Consider the following 21,277-nt stretch of genomic DNA (forward strand, 5'->3'; position numbering starts at 1 on the left):
TTCCCTGACCAGGGATTGAACCCGGGCTCCCTGCATTGGGAGTGCAGAGTCTTAACCACTGTACCGCCAGGGAAGTCCCATAACTGCTTTTCTTTATTTCTATGTTTGATTTCAATTTTAATTTTTTAATGAAGATATAGAGCCAGTTTATAAATAAATGTAGTTGGTGATATTAAAGTAATTTTATTTTCTTCAACTGCCAGTATATATGTGGATTTTTATATTATTTTGTAAATCTGTCAAGTTATAAAATATCCTCGTGCAAAATAAAATGTTTTCTCATTCATTGCATTCTTCTCAACTTTCCTTCAGGATAACTGATGTTAAATCTTTTTTGAAGAAAAAACTCTGAAGTTGAGAGAATCTTGCCTCTTTCAAAGAGTGAGAATGTAAAATAGATTTCACAGCCTCAATTTGTAGACCATAGATTTACACAGTTGGTTAGATTGCTACCACTCATCTCTGTGTGGGTTCAGATTAGATCTTTTTTTTCTTGGTTATTCTAACTTCTCTGCTCCCTGAATCATTTTGCTTATATTGGAGTGTGATTTATCGCTACTAAGCTGTTTCTATTTCTCAGAGAAATTAAAGTTTCATCAAGAGATATTTGTACTTTTCTTTCAGGAGTCGCTTCATCATGAGAAATCTAAAGTTATTTCGGAGCTTGGAGTTCAGGGATATTCAGGCTCCAGGGAAACCTCAGTGCTTCTCTCTCCGAACTGAACAGGACACAGTGCTCATTGGCTCAGAACATGGACTGATAGAAGTAGACCCTGTCATAAGAGAGGTGAGTTATTGATGGAGGGTGCTAGCACTTGGCATGACTCTTGACTTGTCTTTTTCCAAACTTGCTTCCCCAAATAGTCTTTCCTTTACATCTTTCTGAATTTACGTGCCCCCCAAATGAATGCTCCCTTCGCTTTATACTGATGTCATATTAGACATAACTAGTACCCTGTCTTTTAGTCTGCTTCAGTTTTAATCTAAGCTGGCAAAGCTTTGACATTGTATTTTGTGGGGTGCCCTACTTTTTACCCTTTCTACCATGTAAATACTATCTATTAACAGTTCTCAAGTGGGAATGCAGGTGAAAATTTCCTGTAGGGCTTTTTAAATTTTTTCAGTCTCCATCTCATACCATCTACATCAGAATCTTCACTTCTGGAGCTTGAGCATATGTATATTGAAAAGCTCTTTAGGTTGATTCTGATACCTTCCCTTAATTATATTCTGCTACTAATGTATTTTAGGTGATTACATTCTTAGTCCCTTTTCCCCATACTGTATACATTTTAGAAAATCATAGTTATTAGCTTCATGTTTTATTGGATATTTTCAAAGATACTGGGCTTTTATGTTTGCTTGGCACAAAGGTCGCATGAACTGTGTTTTGTGTTAAAGATGGTAGTGCTGTGAAATTTCTCAAATGAAAGTTTGGGTTTTAATCTAGGAAAAAAACATTTTTGAAAGCTTTTATATTATAAAAGAAGCATTAAAAAGTATTTCTGGAAGTGTGATGAATTGTTCTTGAAAGTAGATTGGCTTAATTTGCTTATTTGTTTGTTTTGGTGAAAGGTGAAAAATGAAATTCCTCTGGTGGCAGAAGGCTTTCTCCCAGAGGATGGAAGTGGCTGCATTGTTGGTATTCAGGAGTTGCTGGATCACGAGTCTGTGTGTGTGGCCACAGCTTCTGGAGATGTCCTACTTTGCAATCTCAACACACGCCAGGTAAGTGGAAGAGATCAGTGAGGAGGAAATCTTAGACATCCTCAAACGCCTTTTTTTGTTTCATGTCACTAGTTTTTCATAGAAGTTTAAATTGTCAGGAGCCATAATATTTAAGCATTTTGCAAATTAAAGTCTTTGCATTATATAATTCTTTACAGAAAATTGTTGGCATGGCTTTAGCTATATTTCAGGATTCTTCTAAAACTCAGTTTTGTCTATTGCATTTATTAATTAGAACAATCAGAACATTCCAAATAAGAACTTAACAAAAACCCAAATCTGGCCATTCTTGTATGGTATATCTGATCCTGAGCTGTAACTTTTATTTCTCAATTTGTGAAGTCTTTGAAATGTTTATATGGCTTATGTTTTCTTTTATGAATGCTGAATAAGCCTCTCCTTGATGGCTAACTTTAAGAGTCCCTGAACTACAGGTGCTAAGGTGATATGCTATCATTATGTGCACATCTTATGACTGCCAGAGAAGATAGATTTCAACCATTTGCCTCCTTCTCTACTTAGCATAAGGCTTAGTTTCTGGATTTCTATCCTCACCTTCTTGACAGCTTTTTAAACTTTGTTGATTACTCCCTTAGTTGTGATCTCTTTAACATGGATGTATCACAAGTCATATTACTAATCATAGGATAATAATAGCAGCTGACATTTATTAAATGTTTACAATGTGCCAGGCGCTTTTTCAAGTGTTTTTCATGCAGAATTGTATTTAATCTTCACTACAACCTTATGAGGTAGATTGTTGTTTTTCCGTTCTTCAAAAGAGGAAATTGAGGCACAGAGGGCTTAAATGACTAGGCTAAGGTCAAACAATTACCAGGTGAGATTTAAACCCTGGCAGTCTAAATCTGGCACCTTTGCTTTTAACGGTTCCATTTAGTACAACAATAAATCTTATTCTCAGTTCATGGTGAGAAATATCAAAGCCATCAAGTATAACTTACTTAGTATTTCTCACATTTAAAAGGTATGCTTTTACTTTCAAAACATTTTGTAGAACGTTTTCCTAATTACTGAGCTCCTCCAGTCCATCGGTCTCCACCAGACGGTGCTGATCCTCCACACTTGTGGCATCACAATGTCTGCAAGACACAATCCATATTCCTTATTGTGCCGTATAAGACCTCTCACTATTCACCAAATTCCTTTTTAGCCTCACCTCCCACCCCCACCATTCCTGTTTATGTGTATGCCTTAGGCTCTACAGTTGCAGCTGATTTTTAAGTGCTCTTTTTAACTGCACATTTCCCCCCAGTCTCTTCCTCCTGGCCCTATTCCTACCCTTCAAAGAACCTCCTCCGAGAAGCTTTCCTGGACTGTCCTGGGCCACTCGTCAGTCTCTGGCCTGAGCCCCCACTTAATTCCCAGAGACCTCAGTTACATCCCTAACCCTGCTGTAGAGGCATCTTTTATCTCCTTAACGGGAGGAATGGAGTGGCCGTAGTCACCTCCAGTCCCTATGGTCTGTATCATGCCTGGTCTTTTAATACCTGTTACTGAATAAATGTTCACTGAATAATTTCACCTTTGTGTGTTTTGTTAATTGTTTTGATTAAGGTCATAGTAAATATTTACGGAGATGCTTATATTTTCATATCTCCCTTAACATTTTAAAATGTCTCTCTCAGCTGGAATGTGTCGGGAGTGTAGCCAGTGGTATCTCTGTCATGAGTTGGAGTCCTGACCAAGAGCTGGTGCTTCTTGCCACAGGTAAGCCTGTCACTGGTCCCTAACTCTTGACTTTTATAAAACATGACTCCTAATATCTCACGGGCTTAAGTTTTAGGGTGCTTAGGTTTCAAAAAAAAAAAAACATTTCTTGGAAAAAGGATACCAACATGATAAATAGGGAATGTGGTGTTTTTGAGTTAAATTTTACTTCTTAGTACATTGTTTTAAAAAGTTGCTGCTGAGGTCCATAGCTATGGTTTAAAATGTCAGCAGTATTTAACCTACTCTAAGAGGAAGAGTTGCTACATAAAATAAACTGATTCTAAGAACTGCTTTCCCAGTCCTATTTTTTTTCCCTTAAGTCTTTTCATTCCAGATGAGTTTCTGCAAACTAGCACTGTGATGAGGTATACATTTGAAGAGATATCTTGCTGACTAAATCATTGAAGTTGAAGAGGGCTATGTGGACTTTAATGTTAGCCTGACATACATAAATAGCTGAGAATAAGTACTAGGTGACTTACCCAGTCAAAACTTTTTTCTAAAAATGAGAGTCAGAACATTTTGAATAAATTCTGTCTTCCCTGTTTTGACTATAAACTCCTCCAGTCCAGCTCAGTAGCTTCCAATGCTGTAGATACTTACAGAGTGGCAGATATGCTAAATGAGAACAAAATCATTCTTGTTTGTGCTCCTCCAAGGTCAACAGACCCTAATTATGATGACAAAAGAGTTTGAACCAATCATGGAACAGCAAATCCACCAGGATGATTTTGGTGAAAGTAAGTATAGCTTTGTTTGAACCATTTTGTGACTTGTCTTGCACACTGATAGCCACATCATAATAAGCCCAAAGAACTATGAAGCTTAAACCCCAACTTAATTTACTGACAGATAGCCTAATTCCTTTAGTTCATTCCAGATTTTAAAAGGCATACCTCTGGTGCCTCTCCAAGTCTGAGAGCTGGCTTTGTCAATAATTTGGGGAATAGGAATCTGTGCTTAGAATCACCAGGGTAGTTGTTGCCCAAACCCCAGGACAGGCTTAGGGGGTTTAATGAAAAGGACTGTACTAGCTAGAATAAGGAGAGCATTTCTGAGGTACAATTTTGGGGAGAAGACAAGAGAGGCAGGATAGAGAGCTGATTTTTGTTCCTACTGATTAGACCTGAATTTTCATGGGACCCGTCATACTGTTTTCTTGCTAAGATCCAGCTGAGGTGATATGGGCATTAGGCTGTGGAAGTATTGAAGAGGAGAAGAGTGGAGATGCTTATTGAGTGTAAGAAGCTCTGGCCAACTTCAGGGCACCAGGTAGCTGGCCTGATTGAGGAGAAGGATGGGGGAGATGGTATTTTAACTTTCGCTGGGGTCTAACTTCATGACTTCTCGTTCTACTAAGAAATCATTTAGAAAAGTGCTACTCATTTATTCATTCAGAAATAATTTGTTCAGAAATAATGTTTGAGTAGGTAGTGTGAACCCAGCAGTGTGTTTGGTGCTGTGGTTAATTCATCTTTTCCCTTAAGGAGTCAGTAATAACAGGATGTGCAGGTATTAGGGTAGCATAAGGAGAGAAAGGGAGTAATGGGGATGGAAGGCTTCCCAGAGGAGGCCGACTTGAGCTGAGTTTTGGCTGACTTGGTGTTAGGTAGATGAGGGTTGAGGGTGGGGGAGTGGTGCAAGCAAGTTAATTAGTTCATTCCAAGGCAGGGATGTTTCATGGAGGCCTTTGACACAGCGTGGCTTATTCAGGCAACTGTGAGTACTTCAGCATTGCCTAGTGACAGGACATGAATGTGGAATGAAATAAAGGGGAGGGATTTTGATTAAGTTTGATAGGGAGTTTGGACATGAAGTTACAGGAGATCAGTCATTAAAGGTTCTGATGATGCAAGATTGATTGGTGGAGAGGGAAGAGACGAGACAGGGTGATCTGGTAGGAGGTTGCTAAAGGAATCCACATGAGAGATAAAGAAGGTGGGTGTGGGACTAGAAAAGGGAAAAATGCAGGAAATTTTTGATTCTCAATGAGGATAGGAGTACATTTTTTGGAATTATGAGAAACTTTTTTGGAATATGTGTGCATGGTTCCCGTCCTGCCCTAGCTAGTTTGAGAAATACCAGTTTAGAAAGTGAAATAAAAAGGCTTTGGGTATGTAAGGTGAAGAAGAAAGTTTAGTAGGACTCTAGCCAGAAGCTCAGGTGGTGGAAATAAAGATGTCAGTATCTGAGAGGTAAGGTGGGGAAGTGCTGGTCTGTAAGGGGTAGGTGATGAGTTCCTTCTTGGATTTGTTTAAGGGCCATATGGGATCACCAAGTAAAGCAGGTGAGTAGAAGGGGCTGAAACTCAGGAGAGGCCAGAGCCGTGGACTGGGAGTCATTGGCATGTGGGGAATCTTTACAATCTTGGGATTAGATGTGCTTGCTCAGGGAGCAGGTATGGTGCTGGATCTAGGGCCCGGGGTGGGACTCGGGGGCATCCAGCTTTGAGGATAGTCATAGAGGTAGTAACCAACACATCTTTGCATGGGAAAGTGCTCTGGGCCTGGCTCATCCCACCGACTTTTTCATAAGAAATCTAATAGAGTAAATCAAAGGAGAGGGAGTCCAAGTCAGGGTCTTAGGTCTTAGAAATGTATTTGTCAGTACAAAAAGTCACTCTGTGGAGCGGTGAATAGATATTTTTCTTCTAACCCAGGTGTCAACAAACTTGTTCTGTAAAGAACTGGATAGTAATTGTTTTCCGCTTTCAGGCTATATGGTCTGTGTTGCAGCTACTCAACTCTGCTGATGTAGTGTGAAAGCACTTAAGATAGTACATAAAGAAATGGGTATGGCTGTGTTCCAATACAAGTTTATTTGTAAAAGCAAATGCAGGTTGTAGTTTGCTGATTCCTGCTGTAACTCCACCACTTATCATCTGATCCCACTGGAAAAGTTGTCTTGCTTCGCTCCTTGACCCTTTATCTCTCTGTGGAAACTTTCGGATAGAAGCCCAGGGGTGTGCACCAGGATAGGCACTACTATTTGTATACAGCAGCAAGGTATGCTTTGGGATACTGCAATACGTGGGTATGCCCAAGCAGAGCAGACAGGAAACGGTCATGCTGACCCATAATTTATAGAAATTATAAACAGCTCTGCTTCGTCAGAATCAGCATCAGTTGTAGGAGGGAAATATTGGGTCCTGGGTCTGGCCGATGCTTTCAGGGGCATCTCTGTAGTACCTCTAATAGGTGGATGCCAGATCCTACCTTCAGGAACAGGAGGCTGCATTATTTCAGCAACTGACTCTATATTTTATGTAAGATCAGCATTATAATTTAGAAAGAAGCCCAGCCTGGAAGGCAGAAGCCCTGTGTTCTGATTTTGGCCTCTGTCACTAGGGTGTGTCAGTCTCTGTGAGGGCTTGAATTCCATAATCATGGTCTCCTCCAACACTAGCAGGGAGGTTGGATACATTTAGTGGATTGAACTTACGATTGGAATTTTATTCCCAGCTCTTGTCTTCTTGAGTTTTATGTTATGTTATCTGTGGACATATTGCATAGATTCTTCATGTTTCATTCTCCTTGTAAAGTGGGGATGGATTGCTGACTGTCATCAAGGGAATTTATATACAATGGCAGTAAAGCTCTTTCCAAGATAAGGGCATTTCAAAGTCTTCAGAATCGCTTCAGTATATAATATGGAACATAGGTTTTTAAAATATTGACTGCTGGTCCATCTATTGAGAGGTCTCAGAGGACCCAACTTCATGAAGAATAGCTATGAAACTGCTTTTATTTTATTTAGCTTATTGGTTGTCTTGCATATTCTCACTCACTTGTTCTCTAGGCAAGTTTATCACTGTTGGCTGGGGCAGGAAGGAGACGCAGTTCCATGGATCAGAAGGCAGGCAAGCCGCCTTTCAGATGCAAATGGTAAGGTTGGTCTGATGGATAAGGAACCTTCTTTGGAACAAATAGAAGTTCTGCTACCCACCAGGAGCTCTTAGGTATCCACGTGTTACCAAAAGTGGGGTCTGGCTGCTCGCCGCTCTAAAGCCAATAAAGAGGCAAGGTTGGTGGAAAGGAAAGTTTGCTTTATTCCGCTGGATGCCAGCAACTGGGGGGTGGGAGGGTTGGGGGGGGCGATTTTTGTCCAAAGGCCGACTCCCCTCCCTGTCAACCAGTGGGCAAGAGCTTTAAAGGCCGAGGGGGCGCTACATGCAGAAACAGTACAGGCAGCTCTGACAGTCATCTTGAAATTGGTCATCGGTGGTCTGACCAGCATCACCTTGATTATTAGGTACAGTTAGTCTTTACTTCCAGGGTCGGTTTGTTCCCATTTCTTGGAGGCCAGTTCTTGGATTTGTGGCAGCTTATGTCATGGCCAGTCTGGTCATCATGTAGTTAATGTCTTCCACCTGGTGGCCGTTTCAGTATCTATAAGACAGCTCACAGGATATGGCTCAGAATATTATCTGTAGCCCTTGAGGAGGAACTGAAAAGGTCCTTGACTGTGCTTAATGCCTAAACTATTATTATTTAGTCATGTTGGGCTGTTTTCCTTTGTTTCTGCATTTTCTCACTTCTCTGAGTAAACTTACTGTTTGGCTAAAGTTTTTCTGCAGACAAAAGGCAGGCTGAGGACATGGGGTTGGGGGGACCATTGGGTCCTGCTCTGTTTCACAGGTAGAGGGCGGTAATGGACAGATCTCTTCTGCTCTAGTAAAACAAGCTGTTTGGAGACCTTAGGGAATGAGTCATCCTAGAAAGATCCTTTTTTCTTTTTTATTGCCAAGTTGTTTTGTTGTTTTTTTTCACATAGAGAATAATTATCACCAATATTCATTTAAAAAAAAAAACTCACCACAGACAGAAATGAAGCACTCTGTATCCCTTCCTGATACCCTCCCCCTTCCTCCCCAGAAGCAGCTGCTGCCCTGCGTTCACTGTTGATCATTCACGTGCATGTTTTTATACTTTTCCTACATATGTATATATTAGTCTTTTTTTTCCTGATTTCTCTTCCTGGATGAAACTATGTTTTCCTTCTTTCTGGATACATTTTGAAGGATAGAGCTACAGGATTTATTGATAATAGATCAGATGTAGGGTAAGAGAGAGAGAGAGGAATTGAGGATAATCCCCAGATGTGGGCCTGAGCAAATGGAAGCACTTTGTCTTTATTATATGTGGAGATTTCCCTGTGCTGACCTTCTAGGATAGATGAAATCATACACTGCCTGCCGTTACATTTTCCATCCTTACTTTATTTCTGGCTACATTCTGTGTAACTCATATTGTCTCCTAACCCTTCACTAGAGGAAGTTTGTGTATACCACAGGGCAGTTTCATTGAGAATAAATCTTGTTAGGCTGCTGTGTCTTCCCTACTCTGCAGTTTGTGGCACGAGCACCATTCTGACTTAGCCTGTCACTGGAATGTGATGATGGATGCTCAGGTGGTCATTTGTCCCCAGTCCCACAGAATTGGCTTCTGTCTTCAAGGCTTTCGGGACTGAGATGCAAGTGGCACTGGAAACCTTTCTTCTTTCGGTGCTGCAGAATGTGGAGCTTGTCCATGTTTTCATTACTGCTGCTGGCTTTATCTCTTCTGGCTCTTCCCTGCCCATATTCCTCTCATCTTCTTAACTCTTCTGTGCAGCGTTGTGAAGTTTACTCAGTGAATAAAACTCTACCTTCTTAAATTTAGACAAACATTAATTTCCTTATATAGTTACCTGATAGATTCCTCAGCTCGTTATTTTTAATATCTAGATCTGTAGCTCTTTTTCCCTGTTGTTATGCTTGGAGGCCACTTTTTAATGTCCTGAGAAGGATTTTGTTTGGTTTGGTTTTAAGTTCTTTTCTCTTGATTTTTGGGTCTAAGGGCCCTTCTGGAAGGGTTCCTGAGGATTTTGTGAAACTCGATTTCTAGGTAGCTTAAACTTTATATAAAAGATTTAACTTTAATAGCTTGAGGCTTGTTTGATTCTGGGCCATTTAAGGCCACCAGTAACATTTGTGTTTTTTCCTCTCTTTAGCACGAGTCTGCTTTGCCCTGGGATGACCATAGACCACAAGTTACCTGGCGTGGTGATGGACAGTTTTTTGCTGTGAGTGTTGTTTGCCCAGAGACAGGTATGGAAATAAATTTTTCTTACTTTTGCTTTGAGGGTTTTCTTTCATTACACCCATGAGGTAACAATGTGCTGCTTTAGGTGTTAAATGAATATAGAGCTAAGAATCAGAAGAGTTCTTTGAGGCTATGTGGCCCAGCCTCCTACCAGTTGGATATGAATTTTTTTAAAGCATTTAAAAATCTTTAAAAATTTATTATTTATTTATAAATTTATTTTATTTATTTATTTTTGGCTGTGTTGGGTCTTTTGTTGCCGCGCACGGGCTTTCTCTAGTTGTGGCGAGCGGGGGCTACTCTTCATTGCAGTGCACATGCTTCTCATTGCAGTGGCTTCTCTTGTTATGGAGCACGGGCTCTAGGCGCGTGGGCTTCAGTAGTTGTGGCGCATGGGCTCAGTAGTTGTGGCTCGCGGACTCTAGAGCGCAGGCTCAGTAGTTGTGGCGCATGGGCTTAGTTGCTCTGCAGCATGTGGGATCTTCCCGGACCAGGGCTTGAACCCGTGTCCCATGCATTGGCAGATGGATTTTTTTTTTTTTTTTTGCGGTACATGGGCCTCTCACTGTTGTGGCCTCTCCCGTTGCGGAGCACAGGCTCCAGACGCGCAGGCTCAGCAGCCATGGCTCACGGGCCCAGCCACTCCGTGGCATGTGGGATCCTCCTGGACTGGGGCACGAACCCGTGTCCCCTGCGTTGGCAGGTGGACTCTCAACCACTGCGCCACCAGGGAAGCCCCACAGACAGATTCTTAACCACTGTGCCGCCAGGGAAGCCCTGGATATGAATTAACAAGATTCATCTAATTGGCTCTGTGAAATCATGACAGTTTTTATTAATAAGGAGGGTGTTTGGAAGTTCAGACTTGACAACATTTATCACAATGCTTTACATTTTGCCATTGTTGTCTTTCTCCCTCTCTCTACTACACAGGGGCTCGAAAGGTCAGAGTGTGGAGCCGGGAGTTTGCTTTACAGTCAACCAGTGAGCCTGTGGCAGGACTGGGGCCTGCTCTGGCTTGGAAGTGAGTGGCAGAAGAAACCTTGTAACTTCTTGCCAGAGATTTCTTGGTACTAGGGTGGGAGTGGTGGTACCTACTGGATGTAGGTGTTTATAAAACACAAAGAGGTAATTACTGTTTCTCATTTGGCTGTAAGGCTGTATCTTTCTTTTTTAGTTCCCTGAAGTCTGAATGTGGTTTGAATAGTAGATTCTGAGCTTCACAGACCTCATCATTCCAAGGCCCACACATTTTGTAGGTTATAGGCGGGGCCTACCTGAAGCCGCTGTGTAAAACAGAAAGTGGTGCTTCGAAGGGAAGTTGCAGTCTGTGAATTTCTGTGGGGCAGCAGAGCTTTGGTGCAAACGAGGAAAAGGGCTTCCTTTCTCTGCACAAACTCCCACACTAAGGGGACCTGTGTGCTGAGGAACACGTGGGCTGGATTTGGGCCCGATTCACCTGTTGGCCTAGTACCCTTGTGCAGGTCACAACCTGCTTATGATATATGGCTGTCCTGATTATAGATAGAAGAAATATTTTCTGCCTCAGCAGCATTGTTATAGGCAAAACCTAGGTCTCTAGGTTTTAGACATCTGTTTCCCACCAGTATTTGAGTGGCAATTGGATGACAGAGAAAAGAGAGAAATGTATTTGAATTAAAACTCTAGAGACAAATACAAACAAGATGGGGCGATCAAGGTGTTTTCAGTAGATTTAGAAGTCTTTAAAAATACCTACCTGAGCCTGTAATATTGCTGAAGTCATATAATTGAAAGAGAAATAGTTTATGGTTTCATAGGACATTATACTGGGAATGGTTTAAATAATTTATTGGTTCTTTTAAAAAGTCACCCAAGTGCAGTCTCAATCTGTGAGTCTTTGTGGGCAAATAGAGCCCTTGTGCAAATCAGGAAAAGGCACTCTGTCCTCTGGGCAGATATAGTCCCACACTAGGGTGACTGCTTGCCAGGAAACATGGGATTTAAAACTTCCTTGGATGGAGGCTTTTTGTTTTTGCTGAAAAAAAGTGTTTCTCTGAATTTCATCTTGTTCTTAGCCAGCTGGATGAGCTTTTGGATGCTCTAACACTCTGGGTTTGCTTTAAGGCCCTCAGGCAGTTTGATTGCATCTACGCAAGATAAACCCAATCAGCAGGATGTTGTGTTTTTTGAGAAAAATGGACTTCTCCATGGACATTTTACACTTCCTTTCTTTAAAGATGAGGTTAAGGTAGGTGCCTGAGTTGTTTTACCATCAAATTTAGAGGACTTTGCACAGCTGTAGAGAAGAAGATTTGTATTTGATATGGGTATGTAAATAGAAGCCCCAGAGTAGACAGTAATAAAAATAGTGGCTTCCTATGACTGAATTTCTTTTTTACAAACCAAATTGTTTTTCCTAAGGAGATTTTGTAGAGAAGAAATAGCATTCCTTCCTCACGCTAGATAAAACACAGAAAGGAAATAGAAATGCCAGTTTTTATTGTTTATTTTGACAAAAGCATAATTCTTCCAGTGATAAAGATACTTGCCATTTTTAACATGTAAACCTTAAGGAGGTTGTGTACCATTTGGATTTTCACTGGAGCGAAAACAAATCATGGTAATTTTTAATTATGTAAAAATTTTAATATATTAAAAGTTGAGAGAAGAGTTTAATGAACTCCTGTGTACCTATTACTTACTTTCAACAGATATGTACCAGCATTTTGCAAAATTATTTTCATCTATTCTTCACTCTCTGCCCCGCCCCCCACACACACACTTTGTAAAAATTTCCTAGGGTTTTAATTTTAAAAATCATATTTTCAATATTCATTTCTCTAACAGTTGAGAACATTTTTCTTAATACAACCACAATTCCATTATGATACCTTACAAAATTAGTAATAATTCCTTAATATTATCTAATATCTAGTCCATATTCAAATATTCTTGATTGTCTAAAAATGTCACCTTCATTTGGTTAAGTATTTAAACATAATGCATTTTTTTGAAGTCCTCTACACATGATGACAGAGGTTTTTTTAATAACTCCATAGGTTAGTAATTTACAGCTAGGGATCAACTCAAGTGTGGGATTATTTGCCTTGTGAGAGCAGGGAATTCAGCTATTATAAAGATTTTGAGATAAATACATAAAGGCCAGTGACAGGTCTTTTTTCCCTCCTAGGTTAATGACCTTCTCTGGAATGCAGATTCCACTGTGCTTGCAGTTTGGCTGGAAGACCTTCAGAGGGAAGAAAATTCCACTCTAAAAACCTATGGTAAGACAGCTCTAGTACCTCAGCCTCCTGCCCCATAAAATGTAATTGAAAGTAGTAGGCCATGGAGTTTCCTTTATCCTTTTCACTTAGTCTTGTAATGGAATCAGAGATAACTGAGGGGGGTAGGTAGAGATGAGGGAGTGGTTAGCTTTTGGTGGGATGGATTTCAGTTATGTATCAGGCAGGGTCTCTAGAGAAATAGAATCAGGGTAAGCTGGCTGGTTGGAAATTCAGTGAAGAGTTGATGTTGCGGTCTTGAGTCCAAAATCTGTGGGACAGGCCCACAGTCTGGAAACTCGGGCAAGATTCTCTGTTACAGTCTTGAGGCAAAATTCCGTTTTTCATGGGAGGCCTTAGTTTTTGCTCTTAGGCTCTATGAACTCTTTGGTTGAGATTTATCCACATTATGGAGGATAGTCTGCTGTACTTAAAGTCAGCTGATTATAAAGGTTAATCACATCCGCAGAATACCTTCCCAGCAACGTCTAGACTAGTGTTTGATCAAACAACTAGACACCATAGCCTAGCCAAGTTGACATGTAAATTATCACAAGTCATCAGTGCTTTCTCTTCATGGATGGTACCACTGTAGCAAATAAAAATGCTAGCCAAAGGAATACTGTGGAAGTGAAAGAGAAATGAGATTAGATATAAGTAAGAATCTTCTATAGCTTTTAAATTGCAAATCAAATTGTAAATATGTATTTTCCAGTGTATATTTAATATGTGAAAGCATTAGAAAATAAAGATGCGAAGAAGAGTTCTTCCGTAATTCTGTCACTCAGTAATAATCACTATTTAAAGTTTCTTGTCTTCCAGATTTTATGTATACATCTCAGTAAAACTATGATCTCATTTTTGTTAAATATGTAGGTATGATACCTGCAGTTTTGTAACTTGCTTTTACAGTGTGTCACAAACTTTCCATTTCAGATTATCTATCTGTGTCATTTTAAATTGCTGTATATTCATTTATGCTACAGTTTATTAAATCTTAGTTGTTAGACATTTAAAGTTTTGTAATTTTTCACTGTCATCAATAGCAGTGCACTGAACATTTTTTTCATAAATCTTTTCATTTGCTTGATTATTTTCTGAATGGCTTTCAAACTTTTTAATCAATAGAACTTTAACTGAAATGTTATTGAGAAGTTCATTCATTCATTTATTCATTCAACACAATAGTTCTCAACCCTGGCTGCAGCTTTAGGAAAAAAAAAAAATGCTACCAATGTCTTATTTCAGAGCTGCTCTCAGTGTGTTATAATGGGGACTATACATCAGTATTAAATTAAAAAAAAAAGCTTCCAGGTGATTTTTTTTTGTAAACACATTTATTTACTTATTTATTTTTAATTTTATTTATTTATTTATTTTTGGCTGTGTTGGGTCTTCGTTGCTGTGCGCGGACTGTCTCTAGTTGCGGCGAGTGGGGGCCACTCTTCCTTGTGCTGCATGGGCTTCTCATTGCAGTAGCTTCTCTTGTTGTGGAGCACGGGCTCTAGGTGCACAGGCTTCAGTAGTTGTGGCGCATGGGCTTAGCTGTTCCGCGGCATGTGGGATCTTCCCAGACTAGGTCTCGAACCCATGTCCCCTGCTTTGGCAGGCGGATTCTTAACCACTGTGCCACCAGGGAAGTCCCCAGGTGATTTTTTAACGTGTAGCCAGAGTTGAGAACCACTGATTAACCAGGTGTTAATGGCTGGCCCTGTGATACGCTCAGGATAAATGTGCAGCTGCAAGAACAGCCACAGCGTCTGTCCTCACAGAGCATGAGCATGTAGTCTAACGTAACCCAGAGGTAGGTTGAAGTATTGTGGTAGCCTCGTTTGAGAACTAGGTTGGACTTGCTGTGATTGCTGGGTTAAGAATTAGTGATGAGGGAGATGTTTAAAGAAAAGAAATTCCTTAATATAATTAAAATCTTCATTTATGTGTGTCATCTGTTTAACAGAGGTTGGCTTTGACATGATTAGGTCTTTTTTTTCCAGCTTTACTGAGGTATAATTGACATATAACGTGTACATTCAGGAGCTACAATGTGATGATTTGATGCATGCATGTACTGTGAAATGTTTGCCACAGTAAGGTTGATTAACTCATCCTTCACTTCGCATAATTACCATTTTTGTTGTATGGTGAGAACTTTCTTTTGGCTGCGTTGGGTCTTCACTGCTGCGTGTGGGCTTTCTCCAGTTGTGGTGAGCAGGGGCTACTCTTCGGTGCGGTGCGCGGGCTTCTCATTGTGGTGGCTTCTCTTGTCACGGAGCACAGGCTCTAGAGCGCAGGCTCAGTAGTTGTGGCGCATGGGCTTAGTTGCTCCACTTGCCTCCATGCAAGCTTCAGTAGTTGTGGCACACAGGCTCAGTAGTTGTGGCACATGAGCTCAGTAGTTGTGGCTCGTGGGCTCTAGAGCGCAGGCTCAGTAGTTGTGGCACACGGGCTTAGTTGCTCCGTGGCATGTGGGATCGTCCCAGACCAGAGCTCGAACCCGTGTCCCCTGCATTGGCAGGCGGATTCTTAACCACTGCACCACCAGGGAAGCCCGGTGGGAACATTTTAAATCTACTCTCGTGGCAACTTTCAAGTATACAATACAGTATTGTTAACTGTAGTCACCATGCTATACATTAGATCTCTGGAACGTGTGACTGAAGGGTTTGTACTCTTTGACCAACTTCTTCCTATTTCCTGCGCACTACAGGTTTTGGTCTTGTTCTTTTACGGGTAATTGCATGCTAATCTCTCTTGGACATAACTGCATGCAAAACACCTGGAAGAAAATAATAAGCGTCTTAAGTGTAATACAACATAGTGATGCTAGTCTAGTGCTCTTGGATTGAGTGTTTTAATACTTTTAATCTAATTGCCAAATTTTCTTCTTTCTAAGTCTTTATGAAAAAAACAACTCACTAAAGCACTGTCCTATAGTAGGAGCCTCCCATCATCATGATCATAAAGTTTGAAGGTAGAGGTAGAAATGAACACATGTGCTTCTGACCTTATTGATGCTTAATATTTTATCCTCATGACAAACTATACTTTAACAATTATTGTTAATATTATTATCTTAATGAAGAGGCTGAGCAGAAAGGGTCATTTGAAAAAGAAAAGGGTGTCCTCATCCCTCTCTAGCAAGCGGTACGAAGTCTGGTCCTCAGACCCCTGCCTCTGATGGCCTCCTTTTCCTTTTCCCCTGCAGTTCAGCTCTGGACTGTTGGAAACTATCACTGGTATCTCAAGCAAAGCCTGCCCTTCAGCACCTGTGGGAAGAGCAAGATTGTGTCTCTGATGTGGGACCCGGTGACCCCATACCGGCTGCATGTTCTCTGTCAAGGCTGGCATTACCTCTGCTATGACTGGCACTGGACGACTGACCGGAGCTCAGGAGAGAATTTAAGTGACATGGCAAATGTGGCTGTTGTTGATGGAAGTAAGGAGCTGGAAAGTGTGTCCTTGGGCCCGCAGGGGGCCTGAGCCAGGAGCCTGCAGATGTGGTAGTTTGACTGAAACAGTGCAGGATTTTTATTTGATTGATTATTCTGGTTGTTTGGTTTGTTTTTACTTGTTTTGGTTTCGATTGAATGGGAACGCCCTTAGGTGAGGCGTGTACTCCCCTGAGAACCATGGTCTCTCCTCTCCCCCTGCCTCCCTCAACTCCCTTTTCTACTACAACCATGGCCTTTACACATTTACTTGTCTGGGCTTTGAAGACATTGACGTTTCTGACCCTGGGTGGAGAGGAAGACAACAGTAGGCTTCTGGCGTTGGTGTGTCAGCCTTGTCTTTGTGCCCTGACATAGAGTTGCATTGACCCTCACACCACTCCATTATGTTGCTTTATTTTTTGATATATATTTAATTTATATATATAATTTGCTTGCTAATTATATACCTTTCCAGTATCTTCAGTTCAAGTTACAGACATTTGCCTAGTACTCGGATTGGATTGGTGTTTTTTAATTAGGTTGAGGGTTTTTGTTTAGCGAGGGGAAAGAAACTAGGGAAAGTCAGTCTTTCCTGAATGACAGTTTATTTATTGCTGATGACCTAAAGGAAAACTTGCTTCTAAGGTTGTAACGTGAGTTGATGTACTAATTTATGTTCTATGTCGTGATCATAATACTGATTTTACAATCATATGTTCTATATAGAGGACTTAAGCACATATGCCTTATTACCAGATCCATGCACAGGGAAGTGCTTTAAGGATTTTGGTTTATTCTGGCTTGGTTGCAGGCCCAGGTTTAAAGCTAGAACTCTGACCTTTTGGCCTGCTTGCCCTAATCCCTGGCACCTGAAACTCCAAGCCCCGAGATGGACTGCTATAGGCCTGGAGGTGACAATAGCCAGATATAGACAGAGCTCTGACACTTACTTCCCTCCTCTACAGTGTATTTAAGCTTATTCATGATAAAAACACCAACAGTTACTTTTAAGAATCGCTGTATATTTTCTACCACCATTATTAATATTTTCCACCATGGAAAATCCCATGGGAAAGATGGAGATGCAGATGGTAGAGCAGAGTGCATTTGCTTACATCTGGTACTGTGCTGTTCAGATGCGTTGTTTTACGAATTGAACATCCATGTGTCTCATCCTCTTTCTCTCTCGCGTGCAGACAGGGTATTGGTGACAGTCTTCCGGCAGAGTGTGGTTCCGCCTCCCATGTGCACCTACCGACTGCTGCTCCCACACCCTGTAAATCAAATCATGTTCTCGGCACACCCTAAAAAGAGCAATGACCTCGCTGTCCTCGATGCCAGTAACCAGATTTCTGTTTATAAATGTGGTATGTTCAAAAACTGTTATCAGGATGTTCTGAATCAAATCTCCTACATCAAAGCAAATTAGTTTGGTGTTGCATTAGCTCTAGGGCTTCCAAAAATTTTGAAGTTTATAATTAATATCATTCTTACTGTGATGTTTAATTGACTTGCAGGGTTTTGTCTGTGTTTGTGGGGGGTGTTCAATCCTACTCTGGCTAATAAGAACAATTCCTTTTGCTTTGTTGAATTTGAAGGGTTAGTTATTTAAGAATAATTCTCAACCCTAGAAAGAACGTAGTATCTCATTACATCCTTAACATTGCCATTGCACATATTTTCAGTTGATCTCACAGCTTTTTAGGAGCTGTGTCAGAGGTGGAGTTTTTCTGTTTTATAGATGAGGTAACAGCATGCCGGAGGGTTTGCAGTCTGCTTGAGCAAGAAAGGACAAGGACCTCTACTTAGGTGTTTTAGCGTCTAATCTAGTTGTCTTTCCACAGTCCCATTGCTGCCAGTTTCTAGTTGCTTTCCTGCTATACTTGAAGAACCTGAAATTTGTGAATTCTATGGTTGTATCGTAGGTTATACTGGCTCATGGCAGTGGTAGCCTTGTTTTCAAATAAGTTTTGAATTCTTAGCCTGAAAAGTAGGCAGAAATTTAATTTAAGAAAGAGGTTGAGATGTGGTTATTTTCTAGATTGCTTTATTTGTAAAGTGGATTACCTGCTAGAGCCCATTAAATGCAGAACCCCATATCCTTTGTATCAGGAAAAATGTTTGTAGTTTACTATGATAGTATTTGCATTTTTTTTCCCTAGGTGATAGTCCAAACATAGACTCTACGGTGAAACTGGGAGCTGTGGGTGGAAATGGATTTAAAATTTCTCTTAGAACACCTCATCTGGACAAGAGCTACAAGTAGGTTGTTCTTAGTTGCCTTGGACCTCTGGGCACAGAAGCAGCCAGCATTTAGTCCTAAATTCAGCCAGCTGTTATTATCTTATCCCGTGCCTGTTGCTCAGTGGAACAAGAAGTGGATACAACACCTTGGTCCTGGTTTTACAGCCTGGTTGGAGAAGTCAGTTACCTATATATCTGAATATCATATATGCTGATGGGTGGCAATGGAGCATAAGTCTTAGGCTGACTTAGAACCCATTCCCCCAACATCCCTGGGGGGATTTTCAACAGGGAAAATCCCATGGGAAAGATGGAGATGCAGATGGTAGAGCAGAGTGCATTTGCTTACACAAATGAGGATACGTACATTGTTAATTGTTACATTGTTAATGTTAATTGTTACATTGTTAATGTGCGGCTGACCTCATGCAGTCTCTAGTTTGTCTCATCCTACAATGCAGAACTTTTGGTTGCTGTTTTGAGGCTCTCGTGTTGCAAATCAGAATGCATGTTCCTATTGAAACAGTACTACAAACGGTTGGATGTAATTGAATACCTCAGGTGCACTACAGGCATTGTAAAATGACCCAGAAGCCACATTATTAATTATAAGTCCATCTCTGTGAGAACCCAGAATTTGACTGTGTTCTATTTAATAAGCCCATGTTCTTAACTAACGCAGTACTTTGTCTCCTGGGCGCATTTATTTCTAAATTAATGGGAATAATGAGCAAATAACTGAATATCACAAAATGTTTCTTAAATGCCAATATATGCAATGTATTTAATGACTATATTTCCTACCTGTGTATGATTTGGGAGCTGTCTATATAATGCTTAGTAGTTTTTCAAAGAGCATGTACATGGATTATTTCATTTCACAGACTTGAACGTTTAGAGGACAGATTTAAGGCAAACTAGAAAGCATGGGGAAATTGAGAATATAGTTTCATTTTTTAAAAAATTGTGAGAAGGGTAGCTCTAAGTCAGTTAGAGAAGATTTCATGAAGGGCATAAATAACTTACCTTGAATCTTGAAAAAGAGATAGGTTTAGGATTGCCAAAGGATTGAGAATGTTAAGTGTGGTGGACAGAAGAGTGTCAGTGAGAACCCGAGGCAGGAATGCTCCTGCGTGGGGCTGAATGCAGTGAAGAGACTGAGTCCAGGGAGAGCTGGTTGAGGAGGAAGATCAGACTAGTGACTCAGCTTCAGTGGGTGCCGAGGATCTGCTGCTTGAGCTGAAAGGCAGGAAGGAGCCATTGTGAGTTCCCACGTGAAGTAGTAAAAACAGGCCCTCCTCCAGTGTCTGAATGCTACAGGAGGAAGGCATTAGCGGCAAAGAAGTCATCTCCCAAACGAATTAGTCATTTTGATTCGAGATGCTTAGGATCCGTTCAGCTGAGACCTAAACATCTGCTGAAGCCTGGTTTGAATGCTGGTGAATGGTAACAATGGAAGACTGCTGGGGTTTGTTAATGTAGGGCCTGGGGCAGTCAGTTTTTCTTGTGTAGTCAGTTTCTTGAAATGTTCTCTTCAAATCTAAAGATCTCAGAGTATAAGATAGTTAATTTTAAATACTAGAAAAATGTATTCTTAAGCCAGGCAAGCATTATTTTTGGATTTTCTGGTGTTGGGCATTACCTCAGGTTTTGTCCCTCCAAATAATTAGGAGTTGACTATATATAAAATGGTTCATCCTTCATTCAGGAAAATCTCGGTGATGTTAAAGTTTTATTCATGTTTTGAAAATTCTTCGATGTTTAAAACAGAATTCAGTTTGAGAACAGTGAAGATGAAGAAGTAAACCCACTGAAGCTCGGCCTTCTCACCTGGGTTCAGGAAGACGTTTTCCTGGCTGTGAGCCACAGTCAGTCCAGCCCGCAGTCTGTCATTCACCATCTGACTGTGGCCCCTTCTGCGATGGATGACGAGCAGGGACAGCTCAACATTAGGTATTCCAACAATTCGCTGTATTCCATGTGTTAATAAGCAGATAGAGTTAGGCTTCTTTTATGAGCATGGGACTTTTTTTTTTTTTTACTTCCAGTGAGCAGGGTTGAGGGGCAGTGGCTTCCTTTTTAGACATACTTAGCAAGAGGGTTAAGTCTAGTTTTTAGTCATGTCAAAATATAGACTAAAATACATCAAGAAGTGGTGAAAAATAGCACAAATGCCAAGAGATGAGGCAAAACATTTTTAAGGTGTGTTAAAAATTTTCATTCACCTTATATTCCAGCAGAGTAATTATTAGCCTATGAGAATTAGCCACTCTAATTACCCTTGTTAGTTATTAAAATCGACTATGAGATCTATATATATGCACTTCATTTTGATTTAGTGACTTCAAAATACTTCTTCCAGCCTCCTATACATTTTGTTTGGCACTTGATTGCATTTATTACTAGAAAGCCTTTTCTGTTTTTCTTTGCTAAAATTTCATAGCTCCCTGGCCCTGAGTTTCATTTTGATTCCCGACTGCATCTTTGTCACGTAACAGGTTTCATTAATGAATGTTGTTTTCTGTATCGCAAGCCCTGTCGTGCACCAGATAGCGTTGTGTGGACAGCTCCGAGAAATCCTCAGGTTTCCAAAACTCGGCACCTTCGGCATACATTGATAGTAATCCCCAGATTCACATGTAATTAAAGTTCTGCTGGTTAGGTTTAAATTCTGAAAACAGTTGTTGCAAAATTAGGAACCTTTCTTTATTGTATACATGAAGCATATTCCAAATGCAGTCATTAACTAATCTTTGAAAGATACTGCTTCGTATTTTTAAAAAAATATTTATTTATG

At 40.6% G+C, this 21,277-nt stretch overlaps 1 protein-coding gene across 1 annotated transcript in view; it reads left to right on the plus strand.

The window, feature by feature from the left end:
* The first annotated feature begins 637 nt into the window (after window positions 1–637).
* Window positions 638–21,277, plus strand: part of ELP1 (elongator acetyltransferase complex subunit 1) — a 56,213-nt gene continuing 35,573 nt past the window's right edge. The window contains exons 1-13 of the mRNA XM_065879817.1: window positions 638–787; window positions 1,576–1,728; window positions 3,375–3,456; window positions 4,119–4,199; window positions 7,258–7,343; window positions 9,451–9,547; window positions 10,476–10,566; window positions 11,649–11,772; window positions 12,715–12,808; window positions 16,011–16,241; window positions 17,433–17,603; window positions 18,399–18,498; window positions 20,251–20,433. Coding sequence (XP_065735889.1) covers window positions 638–787; window positions 1,576–1,728; window positions 3,375–3,456; window positions 4,119–4,199; window positions 7,258–7,343; window positions 9,451–9,547; window positions 10,476–10,566; window positions 11,649–11,772; window positions 12,715–12,808; window positions 16,011–16,241; window positions 17,433–17,603; window positions 18,399–18,498; window positions 20,251–20,433 — 1,643 coding nt within the window. The remainder of the gene's footprint in view (window positions 788–1,575; window positions 1,729–3,374; window positions 3,457–4,118; window positions 4,200–7,257; window positions 7,344–9,450; window positions 9,548–10,475; window positions 10,567–11,648; window positions 11,773–12,714; window positions 12,809–16,010; window positions 16,242–17,432; window positions 17,604–18,398; window positions 18,499–20,250; window positions 20,434–21,277) is intronic.

Source organism: Phocoena phocoena, chromosome 6, assembly GCF_963924675.1.
Source record: "Phocoena phocoena chromosome 6, mPhoPho1.1, whole genome shotgun sequence".
NCBI classification, from domain to species: Eukaryota; Metazoa; Chordata; class Mammalia; order Artiodactyla; family Phocoenidae; genus Phocoena; species Phocoena phocoena.